Below are 22,729 nucleotides of genomic sequence, written 5' to 3'. Positions count from 1 at the left end.
ATACATGAACCCAAATTGAGTCACTTTGCATGGACCAGAGCAATCATCAGCCAGGCGTCATCCCACTGGGAAACTTCATTCGGGGAAAGCGAGCAAAATGGGCGAACAATAATGATAAAAGGTGAAAAATGCACTCAGAGGGTGGCATGGGCTGGGGCAGGGGGAATACTAAGCGTAACTTATTATGGGAGAGGTTTCTCCTTCTCTGAGGTGGAGATGGAGGAGTGGCAAACTTTGCGCTCAACTTTCCCAGCTTTCAGCTGCATGTGTTGCATGCTTTGTGGCCCTCGAAAGAAAGCATGAAAAATGCACGAGAAGGGGGGGACAAACTTGTGGGAAGGCAGTGAAATTGTTGGGAAACTGCAGCTCCAAGTAAACAGGCAAAACTAATTTTTAATGTCTTGCCTAGAGAGCGGGCACTGGAGGAGGGGTCTCTCTCCGTTTGTCTCCGTTTGATAGCGGTGCAAAATGTTGGCACTTTGTCTCCTGACAGAAAGGATCATCAATTCGCGCAACTGCAGCACTCGCCCATCCCTCATCGCTCGCTGAAGGATCTCTGGGAGACTTCCACCCAGTGAAGGTAACGAAAAACAAGGAAAGAGAAGTTCGAGGAGAAAGTTCAAGGAGCAGCAGAAGGGGGAGGAGGCGGGAGGACAGCCGTTAACAACTTTTTCTTTCTTGCCAATAAATTTTCAATTTCCGCCTTGAAATTTGCAATTTATTTCACTGCAGCAGAGCTAATTTCCCCCTGACCCGTCACCCACCGTCGCTCTCCTTCTTTGTAAGTCAATTTCTGAGAGTTTTCCATGTCGGACTGCAGGCTTTCCCATCAAAACTCCCACACGAGTAAAGGGGAGGCAACGGGGAGACAAAAGTACACCTGCAAATTGCATTGTCTGCAGAGGGGATTGCCCCATGTGGAGATCTGAGGAGGAGGGAATGGAAATGGGGCGAGTCCCATGCAATCCTTTGACAAGTAAACAACTGCAGGAGTGCCTTCGCTGTGGCACTGCTCCCCCTCGTTCCTATCATAAATCACTCGGACAGAATTTGATTTGATTTGCAGAATCTGCGAAAATATTTCATAAATATTTACCATCGCATTTTTTTGACGCTTTTCCAACAGTTTTCCTGGCAACGAAGGGGAACTTTTGCAACTGTGAAAATATTTTTCACGTTTTTCGTTTGTTTTCCTTTTGCTACTTTGTTGTGCAAATATTTTCCCACTTCGTTTTCCCCCGATTTTGCACTTCATTTGTGTCCGAAGGGGGAGGGGTGGGGCGTGGCTGTTTGCTTTCCTTTGATAGGCGAAATTTATGCACCGATTGCATTCGAAGCGAGAGAGTTCCCATCCCTGAAATTATGATGAGGTCACTTCGGCCCCCACTGCAACCCACAGAGGGAGGAGCGACACAAGTGGGTGGAATGGGCTTGCTTAACTACGACAGCTGTGGAGAGATCGTTCCCCCCTGGAGGCCATTTCCATTGGATTTTAACGACTTGAGAGTTAAGTTTGCCCGCAGGGTCCGGGAATCCTTTTCCAAGCGAAACATTAAACTTTGTCCCTGAAGAGGTGGGGAAGGGAGGAGGAGGGAAAAAGCAACAGCAGGGAGCAGGGATTACAGCAGCTAGGATAATGGCCAAACAGGAAGCGGCAGCAATAGGAGAAAACATTTCCAATAATGCCAAGGAAAATGTTAAGGACACTTCTCTGCTCCCCTCTGGTCTTGTTCTTTGGTTCAGGGACATTCAAAATAATATTCCCCGAATATAAGCCCCGAATCACGGACATCATTTATGTTATATTTTATATTATAATTTGGGAATGTTTTGTGAAGTTCAAAATGCAAATGCCACAGCCTATTGGATAAGCCACAGCCGAAAAGGAAAGAGAGGGAAAGAATAGATGTAGGCACACTGCTCTAGATCGGATTGTTCACCACAGGATGGTGAGTGTTGTGTCTGCGCAAAGGAAGTTGATTTCGTTGACTAATTATAAATTATAAATAATATTTAATGATTATAACTATTGTAATTAAATGGAGAAGAGAACTGAAATGGTCCACTCTCTCTGTGGTCCATCCCTTCGTGTAAAGCACAGCTGGGGCCCCTTGAAGAACGTTTTACACGTTAAGCCCTCGGCCCTCTCGGTTCTCTGTTCTCTCCTCTTTATACATATAAATATTTGCCGTCTATAGGAGGCTCTGAGTTCGAACTTCACTCTATACTGGCATGGGATTGCATCCCATTCGAATCCTCGTATTCCGATGGTGAAGTTCAGTCGTTCTCAGACATGTTGCCAAATAACAAAAGCGGAAGGAAACGACACGAATAAAAATATTTTATTTTATTTTATTGTTTTGTAATTTGGAGTTTTGTAGTATTTTTCGGTATTTTGTAGTATATACTGGTCTACTATACTGGTACTGCAACAGAACAAATGTGATATTAGAGAGGAATAAAATAGACAGCAGTAGAACCCCTGATATTCGTCCTTGAGGGACATGCGATGTATCATATGAAAGGTGTTGGATCATAGATCAAGAGTATGCATGATAATTCACTTGGTTCGAAGGAGGATCAACTTAGCAACTTTTATTTATGATTATTGAATTTTTAAATAAAAGCCACGGAATAACTCGCGTTGTAAACGTTTAAATAAAAATGATATTCAATTCATATTTTTATTTTAGTTAAACAAAATTACAAGTAACTCTTACTCTTTTATATTACAACTTATAACAGTTACGGTTCCTGCCTGGAATCACTTGATCCAAAGCTAAAAAGGGGAAAGAATAAGGAAAGAATTATAAATCGTATTACATTGCTTACTAAGCACGCCTACTGCCCCCCATCCATCCCCTCTAACCCTTTGCTAACTCAATTTGTCTAATTAACTTATTTTCGGTCTGCCCCAGCCACACCCTCGAGGGTGGAGTATCCCTCTCCGGCTGAAGGGCTTTCCCATCTCCAGTCAAGGCTGGAGGAGGAATCGGAATCCCTGGGATGCTTCACATCCTTTATATCCCTTTCGGGTCGTGTCTGCCTGTAATTATGTGAGCGGGATAAAAATAGGAGCGGCGTTGCCTAATTGCAGGCGACAGTCTCGGGGGCGGCTCACGTGGCGTATACGCAGCGCGGGAGAACTTTTTCCGCATTCCATTTTCCAAGGCAAACCTTTGAGATGTTGTCGTTATTTTTGAGCCTTATTTAAAAGAAAATCACGCACGTGGGTGGCAAATGGGGTGCAAAGGGAAACAATTCTAATTGTCAGCATTGTCAACGGAGGAAGGGAAAGGCAAGCCCCGAGGCAGAGATGTGCCTATAGAAGTGCGTTTGACGCTTCAATGCTGCGTTTAATCACGAATTTAGATGTAGAGAGGGGCTGGAGGTAGAGAGGGGCTATCAAATATCTGACAGATAAGAGATACAAGTGAAGGAGCTGATGGCAGAGTGAATGGGGAGGAGAACCCCCAACCAACTGTGACCACAAACATTTCCACGTCTCCTCTCAGCTGCAATCGTTTTGCGGTTTCCCAGAGAAGGAAGGGGGAGGCAGGAGAAAGGCAGAGACCCGCCACAATTGGAGACCATTTCATGTTAAATTAAGCTGCGAATGCGAATGGTTGAAGTCACTTTCAGGGTCCTCCACCACAGCAGTGGGAGTCGGAGGCGGAGTCCCTGCCCAGAAGTCATTCCGGTTATGCAGCGATGCAAATTGGATGAGCCGCAGGAGGTCCCCCGTTCCAAAGGATCCTCGCAGGTGCTCCGGCTGTTTGCAGTTTCTTTGTTGTGGTCAGCAATTAAAAATTTAAACTGCAATTGTGTACTCGGAGAATCCTAATACTAATTCCAATTGCAAATGCAAATGGCAAATGGCCGCAAGGGACCGTCAAAGGACCGTCAGCCACCCCACAGGACACAGGACAGAGGACACAGGATGCGGCTCTGCTCTTATGAGAATGCGGTTGGATAATGAATTGGATCTGCTTATAAATGCACTAGCCAGAGGACAAATACGGAGGGTACTTGCATCCAAATTGAATTCTGCTCGGACTATAATAAACAACATTTAATGCGGACACAACTCTTCCCTCCTGACAAGGGAGTGGACCAAAGGGTCGGAACTAATCACCTCAACATTTTACCCAAGGTTTTGCGTCCAAGAGCAAGGGGAACCCCTCACCTGTCACTCGTCCAAATGCTGCCAAAAACAAACTCCGAAAGGAGGAAAAAAATGCACGCGAAATGAAAAGGGAAGCGGGAAAGGGCAAGGGAAAGGAGATGGCGTTTACTGGTGACAGGTGCTAAAAGTTTTCCAGTAAACATAACTGCCACAGAGGGGGGTGGGTGTGGCAGGGGGGCAGGTGCAGGTGCAGGAGAACTGTTAACTTTGCAACAGTGTCAAAAACTGCAGGCGCATCGGCATCGGGGGAACAAGTTGAAGCCATTCGAAAGTTTGTTGCGGCCAGCAGCGGGCAGAGGAGGTGCAAGCAGGTCCAATCGAGTGACATCGATGGGATGTCCCGATGGGGAGTACTTCTTGTTCTTGTCGAGTGGCAGGTCAGCCTGAGGTCATATCGGATGCCCTCTGAGCCACCAATCGAGCCTAATTAAGCGAAGATTCTCTGAGAGATGAGAGGATTTCCATCGCCCGACTGCCCAGACATTCTCCATCCCACATTCTCCCCATCCCTGCTCGCATCTCAGCTGCTCAGTGAGGCATCAAAATTGTCGTCTGAGATGTGTGGGACGATGCCAATCGAATGGCATTTAATTTGCACAACTTCAGAGACTTCCACGGCAGTGCAGGCTATCAATTTGGGACGTCGCTTGGTTGGGCAATCCTCCTCCATTGGTTTCTGCTTGTCTGCTTGAAGAACTCTGCAAATGTGAAGATATTTCCCTTCAGGGACAAAATCGCACTCGAATCCTTGAGCTGCGTATTTTATACAGATTTTAGATCTAAATGTTTTTCTGGGGGGGCTTGAGTCTCTCCTAAGAATATTTCTCGTTTGGTTTTTTCCTCTTGAAATTATTTTTATGAGCTGTCCATCAGGAATGGCATAGCCCAGACAGCAGCATGGGGCAGGAGGAGCTTCAGCTCCAACGCCTACTCCTACTCCATGTCCATCCAATTAATTAAACGATTTAATCGCAGCAAACGTTGCTCGCATTATGAGTCAGGATACAAAGAGGTCGTTTATGTGCATACCCGCCAGCAAAACAGGGGAACGTACAGGCAGGCATATGGAGTGATGGGACAATGTTTGCTGGGCAGTGTAGTTAAGCCCTTCATCAGCCTTTTACCATCTGTCGTCCAGCCATCCTTGTCGCTGCTCACATTCGTTGCCCGAAACGAGGGAAATTGCCTTTCCCATTCAACGTTGATTCTCCGGCCCGGGATGTTCCGCCGTGGTGGTGGCTTCCGACAGAAATTAGTTCACTTCACCCTGAGGGGAGCGCTGTACGGCTCATGGATCCTGGGACTGTTCCCTTTCACCTACGACCGCTGGACGAGGAAATTGCATCGTTCCAAGTGGCTAATTGGCTATGGCATCGTCCTCAATGTGGGCATCGTGGCCATGATCCGGGCCAACGACACGGAGACGGAGACACCCGTGCGTATGGAGGTCTTCCAGCGAAATCCCCTGGCCGAGCAAATCAACGCCGCTCACGATTTGCACAGCCTCGTTATGGTAGCCCTGATGCTGCTGCGGTGCTACTGGCGCAGCGAGGACATTGCCAAGATCCTCAACGAGCTGATGGATCTCCAGAGGTGCCACTTCCGCCACTATACCCTGGACGATAGCTGCAGCTTCGATGACTTTGTGCTGTACAAGGGCTTGTCCGTGGTGCTGGAAGTCTGTTCTATGCTCATAATGGAACTGGGAATGAATCCTAAATACAGCCTGCAGCTGTTTCTCGGTGTCACCGGTCTATGCACGATCATCCTGGGGGTCCTCCTGGGCGCCTCGCACTTCCATCTGGCCGTCGTCTATATCTATCGCTGTGTGTGGATCGTGAATCGAGAGCTGCTGCGATTTGCCAACCAGCTGGCGGAGGGCGAAGCAGTGGACTCCTCCAGCGTGGACAGACTTCTCTGCCTGTACAGTCGCCTGCTGGAGCTGAACCGTCGCCTGGCCGGCCTCTACGACTACCAGATGGTACTGGTGATGGTCAGCTTTCTCTCCGCAAACATCTTTGGCATCTACTACTACATCATCTTCAGCATCAGCCTGCACAAGGGCATGGATCTCATCCTGTGGCTGATTGTGCCCCAGGCCCTGATCATCAACATGTGGGACTTCTGGCTGGCCATCGCCGTATGCGATCTGGCCGAACGAACGGGCAGAAAGACCTCCACGATCCTCAAGCTCTTCAATGACATCGAGCACTTGGATGTGGCAATGGAACGAAGTGTAAGCTCAAAGGGGCTTCTGCTGGTTGGCTGATTCTCAGGGCTTACTTTTGTCTCTTGCAGATCTCGGACTTTGCTCTGTTCTGCAGCCATCAAAGGTTTAGGTTCCGTCACTGCGGACTGTTCTACGTGAACTATGGGATGGGCTTCCGCATGGCCATTACCAGCTTCCTCTATCTGCTGTTCCTCATCCAGTTTGATTTTAGCAATCTCTGAAGAATGAATATTAAAGGAGTCTCCATCTCCATCTTCGTCTCCGTCTAGTTGGTTCGCACTCTTTGTGTCGTCTGGAGTCGAGGGCTCTTCTTTCCGCGAGGAAGGGTAGGTCCCCGGTCCCAGTGATGCCATGAAAAGGACTTACAAGTGACAGCTGAGGATGTTACTGGTTGGTGGGGGGGGATGTCTGGTAGGGGATGACACGCGACTTTTCCATGTTCAGCGAGAGAGATGCGAAAGGAGTCGTGTCTAAGTGAATGCCTTGTTGACTTTTGAAGCCATCTCCGGGTGAGATTTGCGTGTGGGGGAGACGTGCAAAGACAGCCGCAGGACATCTGCCTCAATGGAGAACGAGTTTCAGCAATAAAAGCAGAATTCGTGCTGTGCTAAAAGCCAAAAAGGGTGCACACAAATGGCTTGGAAAAGCACTGGAATTAGGGCCAACAAATGAACGAGTTTGCAGCTTTGCAGCTGGCCAAGAATGCAGGCAGGCATTTCCTGGCTATAATCTCCACCGGTTCCCCAGAGAACAATGCAGAGAAAAACATGCACAAAGCAGCCACTAACATGCACGGCCCCACTGTACTTTCCTTTGTTGGCCAGCTGGTGGTTTTTTCTTGGGGGCTCTGTTCATTTTCCAGCTTGTTTGGCTTAATTTATATACATACCTTTGCCTCTCACCTAGATGAAAGTCTGTGCCACGGACAGAAATATATATCCGAGTATCTGCTCATAATTCTATCAGCATGATAGAAGCAGAAGTAACCCCGGGGGAAAGAAAAGCAATTGAAAGCAACAATTAATGTGGGCGCTGTGGCAACAACAACAAACAAGTCCTGTGAAACATCAGCACTCGAGGCCAGAGATAAGCTGCATGCTACCCACTCATTGACAGGAGCCAACCGCTGTCAAAGCCAGGCACTTTCCTCCTCCATTCCCTCCACGGAGCCAGTCTCCCATTAGCCCCGATTAGACCCCAGGAAGACAATGCCAAAGGAGACATCGACAACATCGAGTGGAGCAGCAATAAAGGCCACGTCCCTCACAGGCAAAAGTGCGTAAATTGATTTTTATTATCCCAGGCAGAAAAACTTCCTCTGAAACCCCCTCTGGGGGTCTCCGTTTCATTCTGCTTGGCTTGGCAAAAAGTTTCGGCCACTCTCGATTCCATCTCTCTCTCTCTCTCTCTCTCTCTCTCGCTCTCCCTTCCTCTGCTCTCTTTTATCGCCAATATATCCCCAATATAGTTGATTTATTGGCTTTATCCGTACGGGCCAGAAATGGTTCATTGCTTTGTTTACACCATAAAAATCCTGATGAACGCATTAGTTCCACGAAATGTTCCCCATCCAGCCCTCGTAAATTCCATCGATAATTTTTGTGCTTTTTCTGCTGTTCTTCTCTGGTGGTTTAAATTTATTTTACGATAATACGAAATTGGTTTAAGGTTCTGCAAATTGATATTCATCTTTGGAATAACTTCAGAAAATAACTGAACATTTTTGCAAATTTTTATAGAGCAGACTTTAAGCAGGGAACCTTTTTTTCAACATTTCGCTCTCTCTTTTCCATCTGATAGGACTTTCCCTGCAGGAAGTTTATCGTTTTCGGCTCTGCGGCTCGAAGGCCCCACCACGCCTGCCCTTTGTGCAGATCAAGTTCACCTCAAATTACAATTTGTACAGCAAATTAATTAAAATTTGCCACTGGGCTTTCCACGAAATTGAGCTGACTGGCCATTTATTGTAATTAGGCGGCGGCAGCCCGAAATTTGGCCTCGTACTCGTATTTTTTTTTGTTGAGGTTTCTCTGTAGGCCGTCCAATGACCCAAAGGATTGCTGCAGGCTCGAATGAAAGGCCAGAGTTTATCAGCGAATTTTTAATTTAAATTTATATGTTTTCGCAGCAACCCAGCCCCCCATTCGAGGCACAAATTTGATTGACTTTCGAGGGGGGGAAGAGAGAAAGGGGGAAACAGTTCCTTTGAACTTGAAACCAGACATTGGGGCCGCTCGCGCCCGTGATGTAAGTGCTCGTAATGAAAGGAGCAGCAACAAAGGCGACCCGCAACCTTTGACCCGCAGCCCTGTCTCTAATTACGATAAATGCCCGCCAATTGTTCCATGGAATCAGCCCAACTGCCTTAATTAGTTTGCCAATGCGTTATAATTTGGCCCCCAGCCATCAATTTATATGAGCCGATCGGCCAAAGAGACGAGCGAGGCGAGGCGACGAGCAGCTGCAAAGCTTGAAAGTTGAGCTTTGGCGCTGACTCCAAAGAAAAGTTTTTGCGAAATTAAATAATTGGCAATTTGCTGCAAGTTGCTGGCAGTTTAAACAACAATTCAGCGACCAGCAAAGCCGATTTGTGTCTCCGGCGATAGAGAAATAGAGCAACAGCGGGTGCAGGGGCTGGGTAAAGCCAGGAGGAGCAAAGCAATTAGTGGCAAGTCTCAAACGCTGCTAAAATATTTATTTAATGAGAAATTTCTGCCTTGGTACAAAAAGTTTAGTTCACTTGAAAGGAAATCGCAAAAGAAACGAAGAGCAGCTGAGAGAAAGTTCTTGATTTTATTTATTATATGCTGTTAAGGCACCCAGCAGTGTCCTGCAGAGTCTCCCTATACACGGTCCACTATATCGTTCCCTCATACAGTTACTTCCCTTTGAGCTTTAACAAAGGAAATCCTTATAGTATACCCTGCACGGCTATAACACTGACATAAAAATCGAACAACGATTCCAGAACTTATCACTATGCGACGACTATGCGTGGAATAGGTGTCGTGTCAGAAATATTTCTGCTGTCCGCTGACACAGCAAATCATCATAAAAGAATATATTTTTATGATATTTTGGCGCCCTGCCCGCGGAAAAACTGCTGTCCTCAGGCATTGTTCGCTCATCTCATTTCGGGGCGAGAGCCATAACCAGATGCTGTCATTTTAATAAAAATATATATTGAAAGCTGGCAGAAATCAACGAAGGGACGAATCCAATCGAATCGAATTATCTGAAACATTTGACGAGCTGCTAAGAGCAGGAATGTTGACCCATCGAGCGGGGTTTTTATTGTGCAAACAAGGGAGCGGAGGAACAGAGAAGCAAGAGGCGAAGCTGGAGCTGTAGCTGGAGCAGGGCCACGTGGCCCTCCAACAATTGGCGGATGTCCTGGACGAAGGCAATAAATCAAATGCCTGTGTACACTCTGGCTTATATTTTGTTTGCCCGTCGTGCAGATGAGCAGGAAATTTGCCAGAAACTTGGCAGGAGAGCCAAGCCAGCCTTTTTGAATGGGTCGAAAAGAGAATCCCCTACACAGGATAATAAAAATCAATTTACGCGATTGTTTGGAGTGCCTCTGCTGCTGCTGCTCCTGCTCCTGCTGCTGCTGGTGCTTGTGCTATCGCCGCTGGCTTTGTGCTCTCTCGATAATCGAAGATAATGGGGGCTGGGCCCCTCGACGGGGACCAGAGGCCTGTCACTGACAGCGATGGCTTCCTCCTGCCAAGGACACCGCCCACTTGTGCTCTCCTCTCCCTTTCTGTGTGTGTGTGTGTGTGTCTGCCATTGTGTGGCTTCTGTGCTGCGTCTCCCATTGTTGGCCTAATTGTTGCTGTCAGTTGTGTATTTTCCCCTGTAGCCGCTTGGCCTAAATGTAGCCGAATGTCTGGACAAATGTGGAATTGAATCTTCCACTTGCACCAAGAATAAAATAACAGATGGGAAAGCATAAATCAGCCATAGTTAGGCGGCGAGGGAAAAGCGTATGAAACTGGAAAGTCGCAGTCACGGAAATTAGCAGAGCACCGAACAGAGAGCACACATCCAATAGCAAAAGCCTGTGCAAACTTGGCCAACAAAAGGACTGGAGAGAGGGGAGTAGAGTAAAGGAAATGCACTGCGGCTGCTCATGTTAGTTTCTGCTTTGTGCACGCTTTTCTCTTCTTTCTCTGCATTGTTCTCTAGGGAAGGAAAGGAGGGGGGACTGCCTCCACTCTGAGCTTAGCCAAAAAGTACAGTAAGCTGAAAAACTCGTTCATTTCTCGGCCTTAATTGCACTGCTTCTCTTTAGACTCTTTTCACTCTTGTGTGTTCCTCTTTTTGGCTTCCTACAAAGCGTTTTCTGAATGGGAGTTTTTCTTTTATTGCTGCCCCGCGGCCATGTTCCGATTTCCTTACATATCTGAGCTTGGCTTCTGCTCTGATTGCAACTCATTCGCTTTGAGCCAACTGTGTGGAGGCTTGCAGCTTACGGCTTACGGCTTAGAGTTTATTTCCCATTGACTCTGGGGTGACTTCCCCTCACTTTGTGCCTGGCTGCTACTTCTAATGATGTGTCCTGCTGCGCACTCGTACGAATTACAAATTCATATAATCAAATTGCACCAGGAAGAGCAAATACAAGACACTCGTGACGAGCATGTGGAAGCCCATCTCAAAGTTCACGTAGAACATGCCACAGTGATGGAGCCTCAGCCGGCGATGGCTGCAGAATAAAGCGAATTCGGAGAACTGCAATGCAAAATAAACACTTTAAGCATCAGCAGTATATATTCCGCCTCCCCCCCTGGCAACTTACACTGCGTTCCAGCTCCTGGTCCAATGTCTGCATATCATTAAATAGCTTCAGGATCATGGAGGTTTGCCTGCCCGTCCGCTCCGCCAGGTCGCACACTGCGATGCTCAGCCAAAAGTCCAGGAAATTGTTCACCAGAGCCAGCGGAAACATAACCAGCATTACAAACACGGACATCTGGCTGAGGCTGACGCTGTAGACGATCATGTAGAAGGAGACGATGATGTTGCCGCCCAGGAAAATGGTCATCATCATGGCTGTCTGGTAGTCATAGCAGGCGGTGAGTCGTGCGCTCAGTTCCAGCAAGCGACTGTAGAGCGACAGGAGGAGGCGAACACGAGCGGAGCTTCCGGCTTCCGGCCTGATCCTCAGCCGATTGGCCAGGTCAAGAAGCTCGAGGTTGATGAGCCACACGAAACGGTAGATGAATGCCACGCCCAGGTGGAAGTGAATGGCCAGCAGGAAGCTGCCCAGCTTCACCAGCGAAACGGACTCGTTGGGCATGCCAATGTGGATGACCAGTGTGGATGCCACGCCCCCGACGATGAGCAAACCCTTTTGGATCACATACCGATCGAAGGTCGGGCACTCCACGGCAGAGTCTGCAAAGTGTTTCACCTGCAACTCCAGCAGCTGGTTGTAGATCCTGCACAGGTCTCTGCTCCGCCAGAAGGTTCGCAGATACATCGCACATATTGTGATTATTCCGCCAACTCCCAGGATCAGGCTGATTTGCTCCAGCACAAAGTTGCGCCGAAACACGTCCAACTTGGGGTCCTTCGCCACGGGTGCCTCTTCCCCACCATGTGGTCGCAGCATCAGCACCACCAGAGTCGTGTTGAAGGCAATGCCGTAGACCAATAGCCACTTGGAGCGACGCAATCGTCTTTTCTTGGAGGCATACGTAAAGGGGAAAATGCCAAGAGCCCAGGAGCTGTACAGAATCGAGCGGAGTATGAAACAAACCAACTTATGACGACAGCCACGACGTGGTCGGAACATCGTAAGGCAACTGTTGTCGCCCATCCATACGGAGGCCCAAATCAAGCTGAAAATCGATGAAGATTCGGTCGAAGTGCTGAAATAATTAAATTGCTGGATGCATCATGCATGAATGGTTTCCCGTAGGTAGGGGAAGTAGCACTATCAATATTAATTTCATACAATTGTAAGATTGCTTCTGGATTAATATTTAATGTGTTAAGTACTCAATTCTTATTTATTCAAAGGCTTCGTGTCCAGGCAGTAGCTTTAAGAGAGCAACAGCGCTGTTAATAGCCCAGGTTAACAGTATCTGGCCCCTGTCCGTTAACAGCCTCTGGCCACACTCCGTTAACAGTCTGTGGCTGCTCTCTTTTACAGCTCACTGTTAGCGCTCTCACCATCCACACGGCCTTAGCTGTTAGCTAATATTAATATGTACTTACGGTCCAATCACCAGTGGGAACGGAAAGAAAATGCAAAGTGAATTATAACTCGCACTTGATTTTTACTTCTGAATGCAACTCTATCCACACTCTGTGGGGACACTGTGGATCTCCTACAAATTCATGAAATCAAACTGCACCAAACAGAGCAGATACGTGAAGGTGGCGACGATCATCTGGAAACCCATTTGATAATTCACGGAGATAAATCCGTACAGCCTGAATCGAAATCTGCGATGACTGCAGAGCCACGTAAACTCGTTAATCTGCTGGGAAAAAGGGCTCTCAGCTGCTGCTCACCAAGAGTAGGAATCGATTTACTTACACTTCTCTCCAGATGCACATCGGTATGCTCGAGGTCACTGAAGAGCTTCAGGATTGTGGAGGTGCGCCTGCCCGTTCGCTCGGTGAGATCACACACGGAAATGCTTAGCCAATAGTCCCACACATTCATAGCCAAGGAGAAGGGAAAGATGATCAGGGGCATCGACAGCTGGCCCAGGCTGACGGTGTACACGATCAGGAAGTAGATGATCACAATGTTGCCAGCCAGTCCGGATGCCAGTATCAGTGTGATCTGGCCCTCAAAGGTGGCCTCCAACTCGTTGCTCAGCGCCAGCAGGCGACCGTACAGGGAGAGGAGTAGCCGAATCCGCGAAGTGTCTGACCGAGGGTCCACTCTCAATCGACTCACCACAGCAAGGAGCTGTCGATTGATGAGCCACACATAGCGATATATGCAGAGGATGGCCAGGAGGAAGTGCATCACCACCAAATGCACACAGAACTCCATCAAGCAGAGTATCACCAAGAAGAGACTCGACGTATATAATTCGGGCACTCCGAAGCTCACCACCAGCACGCTCAGCACAGCACCCACAACGCACATGCCCTTCTGGATCACATAGAAATTGAATTTGGAAGCATCCTGCACATCAAGGCACCAGAAGTGTCGATGCTCCAAGACCAGCAGCTCGTTCAGAATTCTCAGAACTTGTCCGTTCTTCCAGAAGGTAATGAAGTGTGTTCCGCAGCTGGCAATTAGAGCGAGGATCCCGATGAGTACGTCGATCCATTCTAGCAGCTGATTTCGCTTGAAGATTTCCAGATTCTGCACAGTTTCTGCACTATAGAAAGAGCTCACGACGACGAGGCACATCAGCAAGCTGTTTATCGCCACGCCATAGGCCAGAAACCAACTGTGACGCCTCAGCTGCCTCGCCTGCGGGTCGAAGGTGAATGGAAACAGACCGAAGGCCCACGAGCCCCACAGTGCTAGCCGCAGGACGAGCCAAGTTAGTTTCGCCGCGAAGCCCTCACGCCGTCGAAACATTGCCGACTGCCTTTCCATGTGTTGTGGCAGAAGAGCAGCCCGGCCATTAATATTTATATCAAAATTAAACCATCTAACCGAAAGGCTTTCAGCTAATTAAAGGAGCAAAAACTGTGTGGACATATCGATTGATGGGAACTCTTATTTGTATTCCAGGTTCATGTAATCGAACTGCACCAGGAACACCAGATACAAAATGTTCGTGACGATCATCCGGAAACCCATCTCATAGTTCACGTAGAACAGTCCACAGTGGCGGAACCTCAGCCTGCGATGGCTGCAGAACAGTGCAAAGTCCGAGAGCTGCAATACGAACAGATGGATTCGGAATCGGATTAAAGATACATCGACTATAGCTTACACTTCGCTGCAGTTCTTCATCCGTTTGCTGCCCATCATTGTATAGCTTGAGAATATCCGAAGTCTGCCTGCCGGTGCGCTCTGCCAGGTCGCAGAAGGCTATGCTCAGCCACAGATCATAGAAATTGATGACTAGGGCTTGGGGAATATCAGAGCAACTTCGAGGAGCGAGAACCTGCTCCTGTTGTTCCAGAAAATAATGAGCACGTGGGCGATCATGACATTGGCAGACATGAGCGTGACCATGAAGAGGGTCACCTGAATATCGTAGATGGCAGCCAGTCGAGAGTTAAGTGCCAGCAGGCGACTATACAGCCACAGCAGCAGCTGGATCCGAGCGGTGTCCACCCGCTGGCCGCGCCGCTGTTGGTTGGCCAGCTCGAGCAGCTGTCCGTTGATGGTCCACACGAAGCGATAGATGTAGATCACGGCCAGGTGGAAGTGCGTCACGCCCAGGAGCACGGCCAACTGCGCCAGGTAGATGCAGAAGGCTTTCGTGATCACGACACGGCTGTTAGGTACTCCGAAGTAGATCACCAGCGAGGAGCAGACTTCCAACAGCACCATGAGGAACTTCTCGATTACATACTGGTCGAACTGGTCCCCGTCCCTGAGGATGAGCTGGCTGAAGTGTCGCTTCTCCAGGAGTAGGAGCTCGCTGATTATGGTGGCCATTTCCTTACTCTTCCAGAAAGTTCGCAGATGCATAACGAGGGCGCTCAGCAAGCTGATAATTTCCACCAGTCCCTCCACATGCTTTACCACGGGATTCCGGTCGAACACCTCTATCTTGACGTAATTTTTCATGTCTGTGTCTGGCAGCAGCGACAGCCCCAACAAGGCCAGGTTCAGGACCAGGCCATACGCTAGAAGCCATCGGCAGCGGCTCAACTGCCGCGTCCGGGAGTCGTAGGTGAACGGGAACAGGCCCAGTGCCCAGGACCCGTACAGAGTCGCCTTCAGAGTGAAGTGAGCGACTCGCTGACGATAGCCGCGACGCGCTTGTTGTGGCATTGTTGAAGTTCGGATCCGAATGAAGTGCTGACAGGACAATAATCAGAAATGTTCGATGTCGAGTGCTGCTGATGGGATAGCAAAGAAGAGAGCTTGATAAGAAAACCATTAGGGCAAAGTAATTTCCCATTGGACTCGTTCCGAGGGTGCATTTAATGAAGAGCAATCCATATTCCACATCAACAAATATATCCAAAATACAGAACATAAACCACTTGAGGTATCCCTTGGGATATTCCACTTCACATTTGCAGAGTTCTTCAAGCAGACAAGCAGAAACCAACGGAGGAGGATTGCCCAACCAAGAGACGTCCCAAATTGATGGCCTGCACTGCCGTGGAAGTCTCTGAAGTTGTGCAAATTAAATGCCATTCGATTGGCATCGTCCCACACATCTCAGACGACAATTGTGATGCCTCACTGAGCAGCTGAGATGCGAGCAGGGATGGGGAGAAGAATGTGGGATGGAGAATGTCTGGGCAGTCGGGCGATGGAAATCCTCTCATCTCTCAGAGAATCTTCGCTTAATTAGGCTCGATTGGTGGCTGAGAGGGCATCCGATATGACCTCAGGCTGACCTGCCACTCGACAAGAACAAGAAGTACTCCCCATCGGGACATCCCATCGATGTCACTCGATTGGACCTGCTGGCACCTCCTCTGCCCGCTGCTGGCCGCAACAAACTTTCGAATGGCTTCAACTTGTTCCCCCGATGCCGATGCGCCTGCAGTTTTTGACACTGTTGCAAAGTTAACAGTTCTCCTGCATCTGCACCTGCACCTGCCCCCCTGCCACACCCACCCCTCTCTGTGGCAGTTATGTTTACTGGAAAACTTTTAGCACCTGTCACCAGTAAACGGCATCTCCTTTCCCTTGCCCTTTCCCTTTCCCGCTTCCCTTTTCATTTCGCGTGCATTTTTTTCCTCCTTTCGAAGTTTGTTTTTGGCAGCATTTGGACGAGTGACAGGTGAGAGGCTCCTCCTCCTCTTGGAAGCAAAACCTTGGGTAAAATGTTGAGCTGATTAGTTCCGACCCTTTGGTCCACTCCCTTGTCAGGAGGGAAGAGTTGGGTCCGCATTAAATGTTGTTTATTATTGTCCGAGCAGAATTCAATTTGGATGCAAGTACCCTCCGTATTTGTCCTCTGGCTAGTACATTTATAAGCAGATCCAATCCATTATCCAACCGCATTCTCATAAGAGCAGAGCCGCATCCTGTGTCCTCTGTCCTGTGTCCTGTGGGGTGGCTGACGGTCCTTTGACGGTCCCTTGCGGCCATTTGCCATTTGCATTTGCAATTGGAATTAGTATTAGGATTCTCCGAGTACACAATTGCAGCTTAAATTTTTAATTGCTGACCACAACAAAGAAACTGCAAACAGCCGGAGCACCTGCGAGGATCCTTTGGAACGGGGGACCTCCTGCGGCTCATCCAATTTGCATCGCTGCATAACCGGAATGATTTCTGGGCAGGGACTCCGCCTCCGACTCCGACTCCCACTGCTGTGGTGGAGGAACCTGAAAGTGACTTCAACCATTCGCATTCGCAGCTTAATTTAACATGAAATGGTCTCCAATTGTGGCGGGTCCCTCGCCTCTCTCGGCTCTCTCCTGCCTCCCCCTTCCTTCTCTGGGAAACCGCAAAACGATTGCAGCTGAGAGGAGACGTGGAAATGTTTGTGGTCACAGTTGGTTGGGGGTTCTCCTCCCCATTCACTCCGCCATCAGCTCCTTCACTTGTATCTCTTATCTGTCGGATATTTGATAGCCCCTCTCTACCTCCAGCCCCTCTCTGCATCTAAATCCGTGATTAAACGCAGCATTGAAGCGTCAAACGCACTTCTATAGGCACATCACTGCCTTGGGGCTTCCCTTTCCCTTCCCCCGTGTGACAATGCTGACAATTAGAATTGTTTCCCTTTGCACCCCATTTGCCACCCACGTGCGTGATTTTCTTTTAAATAAGGCTCAAAAATAACGACAACATCTCAAAGGTTTGCCTTGGAAAATGGAATGCGGGAAAAGTTCTCCCGCGTTGCGTATACGCCACGTGAGCCGCCCCCGAGACTGTCGCCTGCAATTAGGCAACTCCGCTGATATTTTTATCCCGCTCACATAATTACAAGCAGACACGACCCAAAAGGGATATAAAGGATGTGAAGCATCGCAGGGATTCCGATTCCCCCTCCATCTTTGACTGGAGATGGGAAAGCCCTTCAGCCGGAGAGGGATACTCCACCCTCGAGGGTGTGGCTGGGGCAGGCCGAAAATAAGTTAATTAGACAAATTGAGTTGGCAAAGGGTAAGAGGGGATGGATGGGGGGCAGTAGGCGTGCTTAGTCAGCAATGTAATACGATTTATAATTCTTTCCTTATTCTTTCCCCTTTTTGGCTTTGGATCAAGTGATTCCAGGCAGGAACCGTAACTGTTATAAGTTGTAATATAAAAGAGTAAGAGTTACTTGTGATTTTGTTTAACTAAAATAAAAATATGAATTGAATATCGTTTTTATTTAAACGGTGACAACGAGAGTTATTCCGTGACTTTTATTTAAAAATTCAATAATCATAAATAAAAGTTGATAAGTTGATCCTCCTTCGAACCGAGTGAATTATCATGCATACTCTTGATCTATGATCCAACACCTTTCATATGATACATCGCATGTCCCTCAAGGACGAATATCAGGGATTCTACTGCTGTCTATTTTATTCCTCTCTAATATCACATTTGTTCTGTTGCAGTACCAGTATAGTAGACCAGTATATACTACAAAATACCGAAAAATACTACAAAACTCCAAATTACAAAACAATAAAATAAAATAAAATATTTTTATTCGTGTCGGTTCTTTCCGCCTTTGTTATTTTGCAACATGTCTGAGAACGACTGAGCTTCATCATCGGAAGACGAGGATTCGAATGGGATGCAGTCCCATGCCGGTATAGAGTGAAGTTCGAACTCAGAGCCTCCTATAGACGGCCAATATTTATATGTACAAATAAGAGAGAGCACAGAACCGAGAGGGCCGAGGGATTAACGTGTAAAACCTTATTCAAGGGGCCCCAGCTGTGCTTTACACGAAGGGATGGACCACAGAGAGAGGTGGGTGGATTGCAGAGGGAGGGAGCAACCAGTGTGCACACATCGGCCGACTATAAAAAATATTGAACCATTTCAGTTCTCTTCTCCATTTAATTACAATAGTTATAATCATTAATCATTAATTATAATATATAATTAGTCAACGAAATCAACTTCCTTTGCGCAGACACAACACTCACCATCCTGTGGTGAACAATCCGATCTAGAGCAGTGTGCCTACATCTATTCTTCCCCTCTCTTTCCTTTTGGGCACCAATAGGCTGTGGCATTTGCATTTTGAACTTCGTAAAACATTCCCAAAATATAAAATATAAAACAAATGATGTCCATGATTCGGAGCTTATATTCGGGGAATATTATTTTGAATGTCCCTGAATGTCCTTAACATTTTCCTTGGCGTCCTGTTTGGCCATTATCCTAGGTGCTGTAATCCCTGCTCCCTGCTGTTGCTTTTTCCCTCCTCCTCCCTCCTCCATCACTGCAGAGCCAAAGTTTAATTTTTCGCTTGGAAAAGGATTCCCGGAGCCTGCGGGCAAACTTAACTCTCAAGTCGTTAAAATCCAATGGAAATGGCCTCCAGGGGGGAACGATCTCTCCACTGCTGTCGGAGTTAAGTATGCAAACTAAACCCATTCCACCCACTTGTGTCGCTCCTCCCTCTGTGGGTTGCAGTGGGGGCCGAAGTGACCTCTTCATAATTTCAGGGATGGAAAGTCTCTCGCTTCGAATGCAATCGGTGCATAAATTTCGCATATCAAAGGAAAGCAAACAGCTACGCCCCACCCCTCCCCCTTCGGACACAAATGAAGTGCAAAATCGGGGCAAAACGAAGTGGGAAAATATTTGCACAACAAAGTAGCAAAAGGAAAACAAACGAAAAACGTGAAAATATTTTCACAGTTGCAAAAGTTCCCCTTCGTTGCCAGGAAAACTGTTGGAAAAGCGTCAAAAAAATGCGATGGTAAATATTTATGAAATATTTTCGCAGATTCTGCAAATCAAATCAAATTCTGTCCGAGTGATTTATGATAGGAACGAGGGGGAGCAGTGCCACAGCGAAGGCACTCCTGCAGCTGTTTACTTGTCAAAGGATTGGACGGGACTCCCCCCACTTCCATTGCTTCCTCCTCGGATCTCCACATGGGGCAATCCCCTCTGCAGACAATGCAATTTGCAGGTGTACTTTTGTCTCCCCTTTACTCGTGTGGGAAATCTGATGGCAGTCCGACATGAAAAACTCTCAGAAATTGACTTAAAAAGGAGGAGAGCGACGGTGGGTGACGGGTCAGGGGGAAATTAGCTCTGCTGCAGGGAAACAAATTGCAAATTTCAAGGCGGAAATTGAAAATTTATTGGCAAAAAAGTTGTTAACGGCTGTCCTCCCGTCTCATCCTCCTTCTGCTGCTCCTTGAACTTTCTCCTCGAACTTCTCTTTCCTCGTTTTTCGTTACCTTCACTGGGTGGAAGTCTCCCAGAGATCCTTTAGCGAGAGATGAGGGATGGGCGAGTGCTGCAGTTGCGCGAATTGATGATCCTTTCTGTCAGGAGACAAAGTGCCAACATTTTGCACCGCTATCAAACGGAGACAAACGGACAGAGACCCCTCCTCCAGTCCCCTCTCTCTAGGCAAGACATTAAAAATTAGTTTTGCCTGTTTACTTGGAGCTGCAGTTTCCCAACAATTTCACTGCCTTCCCACAAGTTTGTCCCCCCCTTCTCGGGCATTTTTCATGCTTTCTTTCCAGCGCCACAAAGCATGCAACACATGCAGCTGAAAGCTGGGAAAGTTGAGCGCAAAGTTTTCCACTCCTCCATCTCCACCTCAGAGAAGGAGAAACCTCTCCCATAATAAGTTACGCTTAGTATTCCCCCCGCCCCTGCCCCTGCCATGCCACCCTCTGAGTGCATTTTTCATTATTTGTTCGCCCATTTTGCTCGCTTTCCCAGTGGGATGACGCCTGGCTGATGATTGCTCTGGTCTATGCAAAGTGACTCAATTTGGGTTCATGTATCCATTAGATACTCCCCACTCCACTTCCCAGTATCCCTCGCATGCCCCACTTGCCGCGTATAAAATATTTTGCAGATAATAAAAGCTGCGAGAAAAACACTAAATTTATGCCCTGTGAAAACTCGTAAATTTTCAATGTTCGTGATGATAAAAATCGGCCATGAAAACGCACAAAGAAATAGAAATATATAGGAGCCTCCCCTTGCTGTTTTTCGGAGAGTCCTTCATGGGGAGAGACTCTAACTAGAGAAGGGAGAGAGCCATAAATGGATGCTGAATATTTATGGGAACTCTCGTGGATAATTTGGCAATTGCTGGGTTTATTCCGATGATTCCAGATGAGCAATGAATCCCCGAATGGAGAACTATTACCATAGAAAAGAAGACTCTCGTTAATCCTGAATTTCCCCCATTTAGACACTCGTTTTGAGAACCCTTTTCCTTTGGAAAACATCCTTTAGTTTCTGCAGCAATAAATATCCAAGAAAATTCATTTGAAATTGCCAAAGATAAACAGGAATCGAAGTTTTCTCCCTCCCCTCCCCAGCACACATTTTCCAGCAGTAATTTAAAGACAATTAACAGGCGACAGGAAGTGCCACCAGCAACAGAAAAAAGTTAAAGAGAAGAGAGAGAGAGGGATGGAGAAAAGGAAAGTGGAGCAACATGGCCGAAAAAGATAAATAAATTAAAAGAAAATAAAAGAAAGTCTTTGGCAGGAGGGGGAGAGGAGGCAGGCAGAAGAAATCGATGCGAAGGTCATTCTGGGTCAGCGATTAAAATTCGACCAAAAGTTCTCCCTTGGAGAAGCCAAATAGCCAAGGACCAGGGGGTTGGTGCAGAATGGAATTAATTGCAGAGAAATTTAATTTTATGACACGGAATTTCATGGCTCTCCTCTCAGCGCCGCTTAAAGAGGAATAAAACTGGAGAATTCCCCGAAATTCGCCCGCCGATTTGGGGCGCCGTGAAAATGAATTGTTGATGATTTTTATTGAGACTCGAATTAAAAGCGGTGAAAATGTGATGGAAAATGCGATGAAACTCTCTCTCCAAATTTGTTTTTTCCTCTCCAGTGTCGAGTGCCACAAAGGAAGAGGCTTTTTCCCCTTCATGTCCATCCCCCTCCCTACTCTATGAGCATAAAAACAACAACCAAAATGTTCGCTGTTAAACGGCTCCGTGAATCATTCGACTAGGAGGAGGAGGAGAAGTAGACGCAGGAGGAGAGGTGCAACATTTTGTGGCACACGAAAGCAGAGCTCGGATTTTCCCCTTTTCATTGTTGCTGTCGGAGGACTGACTGAGGGGCAGGTCAAAGGGCGTTGCATGTGTGCTCTGGAAATATTTGAACAATTAACTTTTGCTTTTTGCTGGTTTGTGTGGTTTTTCCGGTGGACACCTTTTTCATTTTCACCCGAAATTTCACCAGAATCAACAAAGACAACAACAGCCACATCCTCCACAAGAAAAACAGCAAAAACAGCAACATAATGGAATTAATTATGCAATTTTGGAATTAAAAAGGAGCGTGGGAACATGAGGAAATTATCTATTATGTTTTTGGTAAATGATGAAAATACCTGTCTCAAGAGGAAGGAGATTAATGTATGATGGAATGAGGGGTCCAGCAGCAACAACAGAATAAGATTAACAGCAGAGAAGCAGACTAACAGCAGTAACAGTTACAGTAAGAGCGAACTATGTAGATCAACACCAACAGTAACAGCAGAGCCATGTAGATCAACAGTAACAGTAACAGCAGAGCCATGTAGATCAACAGTAACAGTGACAGCAGAGCCATGTAGATCAACAGTAACAGTGACAGCAGAGCCATGTAGATCAACAGTAACAGTGACAGCAGAGCCATGTAGATCAACAGTAACAGTAACAGCAGAGCCATGTAGATCAACAGCAGCAACAGAGAAGAAGAGTAAAGGAGCAGCAGGCATTTATTGTTCTTGCACTTTTACCAGTATGCCGCGATTTAATATAATATCAATAAATATATAATTAAGCATTATCTTAAATGTCACAAAAACAATTGCTAGCCATTTCTGGATTGCTGTTGAGATCAATAGGAAAGATGAAAAGTGAACAAAACCTCAAAGAGATTCGCTTTTGATTTCCTTCCAGATCAGCAGTTACAGATATCTCCCATCTCCGCATTTTATTTTCCACATTGCAGAATGTTTTCCCTCGCTAAGTTCACAATCTCTGCAGCAGCTCCACAAACTGTTGGAGAGGATATTTTTCCAACTG

General features: G+C 47.2%; 4 protein-coding genes across 4 annotated transcripts; 1 reads left to right on the top strand and 3 right to left on the bottom strand.

The window, feature by feature from the left end:
* The first annotated feature begins 5,405 nt into the window (after positions 1–5,405).
* On the top strand, positions 5,406–6,637 carry LOC111078455 (gustatory receptor for bitter taste 22e-like). Its single transcript, XM_022373148.2, has 2 exons — positions 5,406–6,422; positions 6,485–6,637. Exons 1-2 carry the CDS (start codon positions 5,406–5,408, stop codon positions 6,635–6,637), a joined length of 1,170 nt encoding a protein of 389 aa, XP_022228840.2.
* Positions 6,638–11,000: 4,363 nt separating this feature from the next.
* Positions 11,001–12,304, bottom strand: LOC111077299 (putative gustatory receptor 22d). The gene is made up of 2 exons (XM_022371515.2): positions 11,221–12,304; positions 11,001–11,153 (listed from the first exon to the last, which is right to left on the bottom strand). Exons 1-2 carry the CDS (start codon positions 12,241–12,243, stop codon positions 11,001–11,003), a joined length of 1,176 nt encoding a protein of 391 aa, XP_022227207.2. The 5' UTR covers positions 12,244–12,304.
* A 453-nt stretch (positions 12,305–12,757) lies between these two features.
* LOC111075865 (putative gustatory receptor 22b) lies at positions 12,758–13,977 on the bottom strand. Its single transcript, XM_041593834.1, has 2 exons — positions 12,970–13,977; positions 12,758–12,820 (listed from the first exon to the last, which is right to left on the bottom strand). Exons 1-2 carry the CDS (start codon positions 13,975–13,977, stop codon positions 12,758–12,760), a joined length of 1,071 nt encoding a protein of 356 aa, XP_041449768.1.
* Positions 13,978–14,118: 141 nt separating this feature from the next.
* On the bottom strand, positions 14,119–15,351 carry LOC111075856 (putative gustatory receptor 22a). The gene is given in 3 exon segments (XM_022369362.2): positions 14,119–14,280; positions 14,339–14,478; positions 14,481–15,351. Coding segments are annotated over 3 exon segments (1,173 nt in total).
* Between the last annotated feature and the right edge of the window lie 7,378 nt (positions 15,352–22,729).

Source organism: Drosophila obscura, unplaced genomic scaffold (assembly GCF_018151105.1).
Source record: "Drosophila obscura isolate BZ-5 IFL unplaced genomic scaffold, ASM1815110v1 contig_200, whole genome shotgun sequence".
Taxonomy (NCBI): domain Eukaryota; kingdom Metazoa; phylum Arthropoda; class Insecta; order Diptera; family Drosophilidae; genus Drosophila; species Drosophila obscura.
The sequence above is the reverse complement of the archived record's forward strand: the minus strand, read 5'-3'. Positions and strand labels throughout refer to the sequence as shown.